This window comes from Melanerpes formicivorus, unplaced genomic scaffold (genome assembly GCF_026170545.1).
Source record: "Melanerpes formicivorus ecotype bairdi unplaced genomic scaffold, bMelFor1.0.p_v2 SCAF_1, whole genome shotgun sequence".
In the NCBI taxonomy this organism is placed as follows: domain Eukaryota; kingdom Metazoa; phylum Chordata; class Aves; order Piciformes; family Picidae; genus Melanerpes; species Melanerpes formicivorus.
Window position 1 is genome coordinate 40,297,971 of NW_027142353.1, and position 12,259 is coordinate 40,310,229.

Consider the following 12,259-nt stretch of genomic DNA (forward strand, 5'->3'; position numbering starts at 1 on the left):
AGAGAAGGGCCAGGAGGATGATCAGAGGGCTGGAGCCCTCTTCTATGGAGACAGACTGCGAGAGTTGGGGCTATTCAATCTGGACAAGAGAATGCTCCAAGGAGACCTTATTGTGGTCTTATTGTGCCTGCCTGGCACCTGGAACCAAGCTGTGCCTCAGTTTACCCAGAATCATCAGAGAGCCTTTTGTGTAAGCTGCACTGAAACTGCAGTCAGATTTGCATTGTACTGGTCCTATGCAGAAAGGGACAGAGACTCAGGAAGCCAAGCCACAGGGACAACCAGGCAGCAGCCTTCCTGTGCCTAGATGAAAATTGCCATGCTGAACCGTGCCAGCAAAACTAGCACCACACCCAGGCAACAACCTGTGCCAGCTGCTAAGCATGGGAAGAAGCCGCCATCAAAACCATAGCACTCTGATATGCCAAGAGCCCAAGCACCGAGGGAAAAGCAGCAGCTGAGAATCTGCAGTGCTCACTCATTTTGAGCTAAGCCATGAGGGTTGCTGAGCCTCGCATCCCAACAGCACTCTGCAAACTCTGCAGCACTGCCAGCATCGAGGGAAAAGCCGTCAGTGCACCCCCATGGAGCCCAAGCCACAACCCACAGCTGCTGGAGAGAATTGTCTCCACCACCACCTGCAGGGACCACCTTGGGAGCCAGCCAGGGCCCTGCTGAGTTCCCCAAACCTTGGTGGCAACCAGCTTAGATACAGCTACAAAGCAGCCACCAGTGAAGCTGTACTTTGCAGCGTTTATGTGTTTAACACCAGGTTTGGTATTGTTTAAAATCCCCACACTTGCTCACGTGGTATAATCTGTGGATTATAAATGCCATAACTTGCAAGTAAAATTGGTTTAAGCGTCTTCGCAAAGGTTCTTTAGTTTTGTGCCTGACTTCTTGCCACTGTATCCAGTGGCAAGATGCTTGACAAGTCTTTCCCTAGAGGGAAGCAGCATATTACACCACGGTTTTCCTCCTAGTTGACTAACTGTTCTGTATTTTTCTTATTTTGCTCGATATTGTTAAACTGTTCCCTTTTATGGGGATTACACCCACAACCATGCTCCCATACCTGTAGATATACTGCAAATAAGTAATAATTTTAATACTAATAAATAATAATATTTTAATTAGCATTTTATATTTAATGATTCATAACACCAGGGAGGTGGTGGAAGCCCCATTTCTGGAAGTTTTCAAGGCCAGGCTAAATGTGGCTCTGAGCAACCTGATCTAGTGTGAGGTGTCCCTGCCCATAGCAGGAGAGATTGGAACTGGATGATCTGTTAGGTCCCTTCCAACCGTGACAATTCTGTGATTCTACAATTCTCCATCTCTTCTCTGCACTGTTACCCTAACATTATACTTGGTGGCTTTGTGTACTTGAACTCTCTGATAATGTAACATATGGCCTCAGCATCATAATCATAAAACACAGCTCTGCCAGGCTATAAACTGTACCCACTGTGAACTTAAAAATTAATTAACCCATTCTTTTATGTCAAGAGGAAACATAGGACCAATTGCTGTGCTGTGGAGATGCAGCCAGACTGATCTGCAAGAACAAAGTCTGAGTAGCAGAAGCCATTCTGCACCTCTAATGCCTGAGGACTGGGGATCAGTCCCTTGAACAAATGCATTTAGCAGCAAAGCTATACTTATGAAAACCTAGACCCTCCCACCAGTGCCAGCAATACACAAAATTGATGTTTCTCCAGGTCCCAGCAAAGATAACATCCTTCTGCTGTCATTAGACACCTTCCTGAGCCAGTCAATATACCAAAAGCATCAACAGCAGATACTGAAGGTCTTGTTTACAATTTGATCATCATTACACAGCTATAACTAGCTTGATATTGTGCATAACAAAAAAAGTGGATTTCAATGTAGCAATTATTGATTTATTGATCACGAGTTCAAGAGGGGATTGGATGTGGCAGTTGGTGTCATGGTTTAGTCAGGAGGTCTGTGGTGACAGGTTGGACTTGATTATCTTTGAGGTCTCTTCCAACTTTGGTGATTCTGTGATTCTGTGAGTTATTTCCCTTTAAGGATTTTGCACCTTTCAGCCACTGGGGTGGGCATACACAGTGGTGAAATTCAGCTTGCATGAAAAAACATAAATCTGAAATTCCATAACTTTCAAGCAGCCAAAAAAAAAATAAATTAACTTCTTATTGGGTAATGCACAGGTAGGTTTGATGGCTGTCCCTCAGATAAATGTGAGGTTTAATTTGGTTATCTTTTCAGGATATGCAGAGCCTGTCCTCGTACAAGTATGCAACTAGCTGTATAAAAACCTGCACATATAGGTCTATACATAGCAACTATGCATATAGCAGCTTTCATTTCACACATATACAGTGTCTTCCTGATCTTATTTTGGGAAATCATTCATTCTGTCAAAAAATAAATGGAGACTAGAAGTTATATAAAGAGTTATCCGTATTTAAGAAAAAATGCCAGGATATACATTGTTTGATTATTTTCAGGTCTCTAGAACACATCTTGGTCATTCAGTGCAGTGAATATAGGTCACTACACTGCGATGATGCCAAAGTCAAATTTGCTCATTCTGTAATATTTAGCCAGCTCATTAGTATTGGGAAGTCAGAAAAAGTGAAGTCATGAGCACTTTGTTATTCCTCTTGGCATGACTGGAATATAACCACTTTTAGAAAGCCTGTTCTGACTAATGTGGTGGAATTGGAAGGCCAGAGACATATGGAAAATGGCTTTCTGAGAAGCTCCAGACTCAGAAAAATATTATTGTTTCTTTCAGGGAGGTTGTTTGCTTTACTTAGATAAAACAAAACTACAAAACTTACCAAGATCGAGGTAGATGCCTGGAACAAACGAGTTGAGAAAAAACATAAGAATAACACATCCCAGCACAGTCAAGCATTTGATGAGAAGAATTTTGTCTGTTATTCTGTGCTGCAGATGGGGAGAAAAAAAAATTAATAACTATATTAAAGAAGGATCTATCTGTTATGCATAGAGTTTACAAAAGCATATATGAAGCACAAACTTCTCTTCCCATATTGCATATTCCTCTTCCACATAAAAGACAGAAATATTTAAATTTAAACATTTAATGAAATCATGAATACGTGTCTCAATGTGATCTAAGATACAGAAGTAGCTAGCAGCTGCTACTTTGTTCAGTAGCTGTGTTCATATGTTCATCTACCTAAATCACAATTTGATTTTCAGTAGGGTTGAAATTTAATTCCTACTAGACAGCATTCCGGACACTCATTGATTTCATGACTGTGGACAAAATCACCCTTTTTGCATGTATATTTGAAAACCTATAGACTAGCCTAGCGGCCAGACTTTTAACTATGCCTGCACAACTCTCATGGATATGCCAAGTCCGTAGTACCTGTGCAGCTTCTATATCCTTGTGCCCAGTTCCTGCATCCATGTACTTACTTCCTCATGGTCTCACACTTGGACCCAGCACTTTCTGCTTCTCTGCGTTCATCTCACATTTGTCTCACATTTGTTACCAGTCCAGGAAATAACCTTCTTTCAGTGTGAGCTCTCATTTTAAACAGTTTAAAGCTCTACCAAAGTACAAGTCTCTGTTCTTTGAACAGTTAGCATTTTACACTATGCCTTTTAAAAGGTGTGAAATCTAATAAGGAATCCTGTTCATTTTATTCTGTGACATATAGGACAGTGATTTCCCAGTCAAGGATTTGAACTCCTAAACACAGTCCGGGATTCATTAGTGATGCCAATGAGGTGGAGAGGTTGCACCGTTTTGACTGTTAAATTTAAATAAAATTAATCCCATTACAGACTTCAGAACTCATCACATCCAACTTCAGCATAATGACCTAGGCAGTGCTAAAGTGTGCATAGCAAAGAGAACAGGATTTATCCAAGTGGTTTATGCCTACTTAAATAATAACAGACATGTCACAGACGGCATAGTAAATTATAGTTGGTATTTGGTACATCAGCAGAAGTGTACTGTACCAACACACTTCAGTTATAAACAACTATCTGACACCTTCTAAGTCCTTATAGCCATGGATTAAAAAGACATTGTTGATCCTTTAATTTATTTTTTTTTCCTAAGGAACAAAAGTCAAAAACCTAACCAAACCTCATATGTGGTTCAGTAACCCTGTCCCACTGAGAAGCCAGCTAACCTGTCTGCCAGCACTTTTGCTGTCACACGAATTACAAAGGCATGGATCTGCTTACATGGATACTGAAGAAAACTGCCATCTACTTACTTTTTTCTGAAGTTCCTGAATATTTGTTTCCCAGTTTTTATCTTCTTGTGAAATTTGCCTGAAAGAAAATGACAACTGCTTTTTTCCAAAGTGAAATTAGAGCCCTGTGAGGAGTGTTGGAATAAATTCCTTTTCCACCATATGGAATAATGTATAGCACAAAGGATTCATGGCCTTCTTGAGACCAGCAGCAAAATTCCCATTAGCATTTTATTAAGACTCCTTTTTGTAGCATGGTCCACTAACACACAAACCATTTGGTATGGGGGTGCAAAGGGCTTGGAAGGACTATGAGTATACTGCCACTCCTCTGTACTATGGACCTTGGTATAGGATCTGGCTATATGCATTATGTAGTTCCCTTAATAGTTTCAGGAGTCGATGCGTGGCCTTCTGTGATAAAACAAGGGTCATGTGCTAACATCCACAAGCCAGAACACACATATTCCACAAGTGCATTTTATAATGAAGTTTTTAAGTTCTGAATAACTTTATCGTGTTATCAGCATAGTCAGCCTTCCACCATGAAGTCTTGGGCTTTGCAGTTCAGGAATGCTTTTGTTAATGATAATGAATTTTTACATTGCTGTAAATGTGTTGTGCTGCAGGAATCCTGATTTTAAACAACTGTGCCTTTTTTATTTGTACTACAGTACTGTCTTCTGTAGAGTGTTGTAAGTCTAATGATCTGTTAGAATCTTTCAAAAGGAGGCAATTTTAACAGCATTTTGGTCTTTGAGCATTAATACTGTCACTGAATTCAAAGTGCACAATATTTTAGCAAAAAATTAGGTAAAGAAAAATAATCTTATTACTGGAATAGCTTAACACATCATATTTACATGTCCTTGCCTATTTAACATGTTGTTTATTAACAGGTTATTTATTACTGCTATTCTTCCTTAGCATAATAGCTGGTTTGCTGGAATGTAAACAAAACAAGGTCAACACTTCTGTTAGTCCTAGTTTACATAACCTTTTTTGCTATACATAAATATGTAATTACATCTGCATTCAGGTTCACACTGAAGATATTGTTATGTTTTAAAACACAGCAATTTGTTGATGACTTTTCAAAATAATCCGTTAATTAAAGAACATTTTAATTTTTCAGTAAAAAAAGAAATTATAACATTTTTTTGTGTTGAAGCCACTATTACCAATAAAAGTCTGATGACGTATTTGTGATCTATTTTTAACAAAAATTTCTAGACCTTTAAACATGGGTTACTATCAATATTTATTTGTCAGGGCTTACACATCAGTTTTGTGTCTCTCCTTATCAGCCCTGACACCCATCTTTTCAAAAGATACCTAAGAATATAGGTATTGTCCTAGTGAAGATCTGTGAAAGCCTTTACATTCAGGTCTGCTGAAAATTGTAAAATATGAGCTGGTTGATGCAAAGACACTCATATAAGCAGTAGTTCCCTGCCAGTTCAACAAAATTCCTGAGCCTTTAGCTTGTCCCCATTAAGGATCAGAGCAAGAGAGCTGGAACACACTGGTCCCTGCTCACCTGTGAAAAGTCCTCAGCTTCTTCCTCAAAAGCATCTCCAGAGTCAGCACCTTCTGCATCAAGAGGCATTTCACAGCAGTCTCTTCTCTGCTGGCTGGGTTAATGCGCTGTGCAGTCAGTCTCCAAACATAGATCTCATGTTTCAGCTCTGAAAAGAACCCACATTGCTTATCTTAGAGCTAGTGTAATGTGTATGAAACCAGAAGCACACAAAATGTGTAACATGCCCTGGGCTCAAAGCTGTTAAAATAATTTGAATGGTTTCCCAACAAATTTCCACTTAGGAAAGCTGCTTCTACCACTCATTTTACAGAGATGAAGATTAAAAAAAATAAAATCAAAATTTTAAATAAATCTCTAAGCCCTTTTCTAAAGAAAAAAAAATGTGCCATCTCCAAAATTACACTAGTCACATTGTAGTTAGGAATCACAGCAAATGTTCCTTCACTGTACTCAGAATGGACAATCTTCTTTCTGCTCACGCTGTGTTTACACACGTGAAAAAAATGTATCAATGCAAAGCAAACCTAAAATTTAGCGCTGTCCAATGGAATATTGTTTAATAACACCTTCAAGATTTCTTGAGATGACTTCATTCCATAATTCTTAGGCACTGAAAATACCCATAACCTGTGTGCTGATCTGAATGATACCTCATTCTGTGTAAGTTCAGACAGATTGATTATCATCTGAAACCCAACTCCAAAGTCTCACCAAGTTTTGCAATACTTTTTGATTTATTTTTTTCCCAATATTGACAAGGCTTTGGAGAATGATCAAAAAAAAAAACACATGTTCCTGTTCAAGAAGGACCTTGCACTTGACATGACCAAAAATATTTGGATTTTCCAGCAAATCATAACAAATGTGAAAGCAGAACATTCATTCAGAAATCTCTGTGTAAATGCTTCCTGAAAAAGCAGGATGTTTCCGCACCCTTCTTTTTCCTGTTCTCTAATGTCTTAAGAACCCTGTTCAAACTGGAAATTGCTCTTACCCTAAGAAATGGATGTGGTAGTCTTTGCACCATGTATACAAACCATATGCATTATTTATTAAAATAAATTAATTATGAAATAATGTAAGAAATATTTAAACACATTTTGATGTAGGCAGTGATATTAACACTTACTGCTGCAACTCTCTAGTGGTTCATGGTATATACTATCAAAAAGAGTACTAGACATGTTTAATTCCCCTCCTTCCTTTGCAACCAAGTATTTATGATAAATGAGTGAATCATCTAAAGACTAATCATAAAAGGGTACTACACTTGACAGATTTCAAACGTTTAAGAGAAAAAGTGTGTCCAGACTCTGCATACCTAACACACAAAAAAGGGATCTGAACAGCAATTGACTCATTTTGTAGGGTTCATGTCTACAGATGAGCACACATCCATCAAAATAGCAATTTTTGCCTAAGCTTTACAATGCAGGACCAGAGACATAAACTTACACTATCTAAAGCTGTCAGAAGCATAGAAGAGTGGAAAAGCACCCAATAACAGTATTTATAAATACAAGGCAACTGCAGCAGGCACAGAGGTTGAGTGGAGATCTGGTGGTCACCAGGAAGGAATGTGGAGCAGGCCAAGTCCCATTCTTCCACTGGAAGGGCCTGTAGAGTCATTCCTCCACTGATCACATACAGAAGAGCTCAAAAGCCTGTGCAGCTGATAAGAGAAGTGACTTGACCCAGTCCCACTCTCCATACTCTGCATCATAGTAGATACAAGGTATAAATATTACACTGACTTCTTACCTAACTGTGGGACAAGAATTCCAGCACCAAACAACAAGGACAGATTGATGCATTTATTCTCTTCACTCACCCTTTCGGTAAAATCTGGGATCTCAGCCACGCTGACTGCTTCCCCGGGAGATTAAGTTTGTGATTGCAAGCAGATTCTAGAGCTCTGGTGTTTTGTGCATTTATCAGTGGTAATCTTAAAGAATCTGTATATGTTTCATGTAAATAAACCATACTATTTGTGTACCTGACTGCTGCTTTTCAATCCAGCCAGATGTGCAACAGACAGGCTGTTTGTGCAGCCAGTGCCAGGCCTATAGGGCACATCAGTAACTGGACTACCTAGTATGACATAGGTCCAGTCACCTCTAGCCCCTCTAATCTCTGAGGATCAGTCAGAACACAAGTTGGTTCCTCTCTTAGCAAATGCATCCTTCACTAAATGCAACAAAACCCCAATGCTTATCCCAGGTTATTAAACAACTAGATTTCAGCTAGGGCATTTTTTCCAAGAAGGGATTCAAATCTGAACTACAGGATTCATAGTTGAACTGCAGAAAGAGTTCGAATCTATCACTTTCCTTCATAATACATCTGGTGACTCTTGCCAGAAGCATAATCTGACACTAAATTGATTGGTCTTGCTTATCAAAGGATCCACATAACTCTGTGTGGAGACCCTTTCCTGGCCATCATTTAGTTTTCCATCAACATTTGTAATGCACACAAATACAGCAGCAGTGATTTTCCATTTTATTCCAGAATATAAACAAGAAAGTGACAGAGCTTTAGGTCACAGCTGATCTGCTCCCCACAAATAACAAAACAAACTCTTTTTGAGAATCACAGTGGACAGGAGCTGTGCAAAAACCCCATATGTAAACCTTATGCTGCTAATCTTGCCTGGTATAGTCTTTATCATGGACTGGTCTTACCATGGAGACCACAGGTAAGGCATCCTGGACTCATTAACCAGAACTGTGACATTTTAGAAAATATTTTCTGCATTTTAGAAAATATTAAGTTTATTTTTTTAAAGGCATATTCAACCTGACAATTAATAGTCAGACTGATTCTTAATTAATCACACATTTCCTCCCACTTAACTGCCAAAACCAAAGAAGACTTACTCAAAAACTGAGTGTAATTAATTTCTGGTCTCATAATGTGAAAAGGCTAGTCTTGTTAATCGAAGATACTCATAAAAGCATGACCAACCTTGAAGAGATTATAAGAATTATCATAAACCAGTAATTTGCACTGTTGGACTGTAACTAACAACATGCAAAGCATGTTCCTTTGAATGTGATGGGGGTTTTCTCAGTCCACATGCTATTGCAGTTTAACTATTTTCAGTAAACCAATATTTTTCTTAGTTAACTTTTCAGAATAAGAATGCTTCTGTTTAAATGTTAATTGAAAACCCAATTAAGCAGCATGAATTATACCTTAATCTAGTAGCAGTAATGTCTATAACATCTTGGTAATTTTTTCAAACCTTGATGTCTCATAATTAATCTTTTAAGCAGTTTCAGATGGCAAGTTTTATCACCATTTAAAAATCATAGAAACTAAGTTAGAAAGGTGAAAACCAAGTGGAGAAATAATTCACCTGAAGGGATATTCCAGCTCAACAACTCTGATTCTCCTAGCGGCAGAGCCCTCAACATGACAAAAGCCTGAAATGCTCTTGGTTTTATTCCTTTGAGTAATCCAGTTCATCAATAGTGGACAAAGTAAGCAGAGGTCTAAATGTTGCAATGTCTTCAAAAGAAAACACTTTGCCTTATTCCGCCAAATACTTACAAAGGAATGAAAATCTGCACAGTGCTGCATAAAGCAATAGAGAATATTTAGATAAGCTTTTTATCTCAAAGTCCAACAGCTGGGGCCCATTTGGTCACCAAGGCATATAATGCCAGTTTATTTGCCCACTGTGGGACTGTATCCATGGCTCAGGACTTACAGGACATCCTCATCCCTACAGAAAACTAGTTGGAGCCTGGGCAGAAAACTGCAAAGCTCAGAGGGTGCCTTGCACCTAAGTCATCTCCCAGGTGTCTCCTTCCAGGCAAGACAGGGCAGGCTGCAGCAGCCACAGGAGTTAGGTTGTTCAGAACACTGCGAAACAACAAGCATCCTTCTCTCTCAAAATCTAACTGGAATTTTTTCCTCACTGTGCTTTGAGTTCCCCCCTGTAATTTTATCTGTCAAGGGGGACAAGTGTCATAAAAGAAACCAGAGGTATCAATTCCTATGCTGTTACCTTCAATCAGTGATTTTTCTGTACTGATTCTTTACACACACATACACACACACAAATGTGTTTAATAAATTGTGAACTCTGTTCTATTGGTTCAAAATGCTACTGTGTTATACTTTATTTATGCATAAGACAGGGGAAGCCATACTGTATTTGCCTCTTGTGATGCACTAAGCAAATAAGATTGCCATATTTTCCTTATCTTGCTATGTTAGAATATGTTATTTTTCATCTGAAAACAAGAAAATACAGAACAGCATCTGTTTCTCTTCAAGGAGAATATTCCCTCAACTCTAAAGCAGCACAGAGTACATATGAAGGATTTTAAATGTAAAATTATCTAAAATTTTTAAAATATAAAAATCTTGAATCTATGTAAAGTAAACAACTACACTTCTTTTCATTCCTGATTATTAGTAGAGCTATTGAAGGTGCAAATAATAAAAGACAAATTTTAAAGCATTTTCAAATGTAAAAGCATCACCCAGGTGGATCCTTATGTTATCCAAAAAGGAGTATACACAAAGTCTGCAGGGGCCATAAGACTACCTAGTTCCTTTCAGACTGAAAGTTACAGTTCTTTAAAATAAAACATGCCATATACACTGGAAAGGTACAATTTTACATCCCAAGATAAAGCACAAAAATGCCACAACTTTTAGTTTAGTATGCTATCATCACCTCAGGGTGCAGATTTGTCCATGTACTTAATTCAGATAAGCACTTGATGTACCTCTCACTGATTCTATCAAGAAATGGTTCCTATGGTTAAATATGTTAGCAAGTAAAATAGGACTAAGGACTGAAGCACTTCCCATATGAGGACAGTCACAGTTGGAATTACTTAGTTTGGATAAGAGGATGCTCCAGGGAGAGAAGCAGCTTTCCAGTACTTAAAGAGAGCTTACAGGAAAGATGGGGAGGGATTCTTTATCAGGGAGCAAAATGGTCAGAGGAAGAGTAACCATTTTAAAATGAAAAAGTGTAGATTCAGATTAGGTACTCAAAAGAAAATCTTTACTGTGAGAATGGTGAAACACTGGAATAGGTCGTCCAGAGAAGCTATGGATGCTTCTTCCCTGGGAGTGTTCAAGGCCAGGTTGGATGGGGCTTTGAACTACCCAGCCTTGTGGAAGGTGTCCCTGCCCATGGTAGGGGGCTTAGAACTAAATGATCCTTAAGGTCCCTTCCAAATAAAATCACTCTGTGATTCTATTACCGGTTTTTTGAGCCCAAACATCACACATAGCCCTACTAATGCTATATAATACCTTATCCTACATCCCCTCTGTTCCACTGTGTTGCCCTTGTGGTCCTGGACATTATTAATATTTTATGTGGAAAGAGTTTCAATTCAAATTGTCTGAAGGGTTATTGTGATTGTCTTGCAAGTCATCACAAAGGTTCCTCTTCTGCAGTCCAGAAAGAAAATCACATCTGGGCTGCATGAAAAAAAGCAAGGCCAGCAAATCAAGAAAGGTGATTGTGACACTCTGCTCTGGTGAGACCTCACCTGGAATACTGTTTCCAGCTCTGGGACCCTCAGCATAAGAAAGACATGGACTTGATGGAGTGGGTCTAGAGGAAGGGCACAAAAATTATCAGAGGGCTGGAGCACCTCTCCTATGACCACAGACTGATGGAGTTGGGGTTGTTCAGCCAGAAGGAGAGAAGGCTCTGGGGAGACCTTATAATGGCCTTCCAGTACCTGCAGGAGGCAATACAAGAAAGCTGTTGAGAGATTATTCGCAAGGCCATGTAGCAACGGGATGAGAGGCAATGGTCTTAAACTAGGGAAGGGTAGATTTAGATTAGACATTACAAAAAAGTTCTTTACTGTGAGGGTAGTGGAACATTGGAACAAGCTGCCCAGGGAGGCAATGGAGGTCCCATCCCTGGGGACATTCAAGGTCTGCCTTGATGAGGCTCTGAGCAACCTGATCTAGGTGGGGATGTCCCTGCTTACTGCAGGGGTGTTGAACTAGATGAGTTTTGAAAATCCTTTCCAACCCCACGTATTATATGATTCTATGATTAAACCACAAGGTGTTACATTGCAGGACATGGCATAAGGGCACACAGCACTATTCGAGAATGCAGAAGCCACCCAAACATCCTATTACCTGAGAAAACAATGAAGTTGCTAACCCTTTAACCACAACCACCTGTCTGGGGACCATTCCCCCAGGCAGGCATCTCTGAGCTGTGATAGGTGAGGGGGTTCACATGGACAAAATAATAATGACAGCACTGAGCTATACCTCCTGTTCAGCTGCAATTACAGTTGATGATGCCTGTGCTTGACCAATCATGCACAGCACAAAGTACTCTGGCAGACATTTGTAGTCACTGTGGGGGTCAGAGGGACAAAGTCACCAGGCATTAAATGCTAAATGAGTGCTTCAGTCTTACCTTGGGTCTTTTTTCTTGACCATCCCCCTTAAGTCTGCCATTCTTTGCCCAGTTGCA

At 39.4% G+C, this 12,259-nt stretch overlaps 1 protein-coding gene across 1 annotated transcript in view; it reads right to left on the reverse strand.

Moving 5' to 3' along the window:
- Nucleotides 1-12,259, reverse strand: part of OCA2 (OCA2 melanosomal transmembrane protein) — a 221,053-nt gene that overhangs the window by 91,886 nt on the left and 116,908 nt on the right. The window contains exons 16-18 of the mRNA XM_068140672.1: nt 5,776-5,923; nt 4,257-4,314; nt 2,832-2,940 (exon numbers count right to left, since the gene is read on the reverse strand). Of these exons, the coding sequence (XP_067996773.1) occupies nt 2,832-2,940; nt 4,257-4,314; nt 5,776-5,923 (315 nt within the window). The remainder of the gene's footprint in view (nt 1-2,831; nt 2,941-4,256; nt 4,315-5,775; nt 5,924-12,259) is intronic.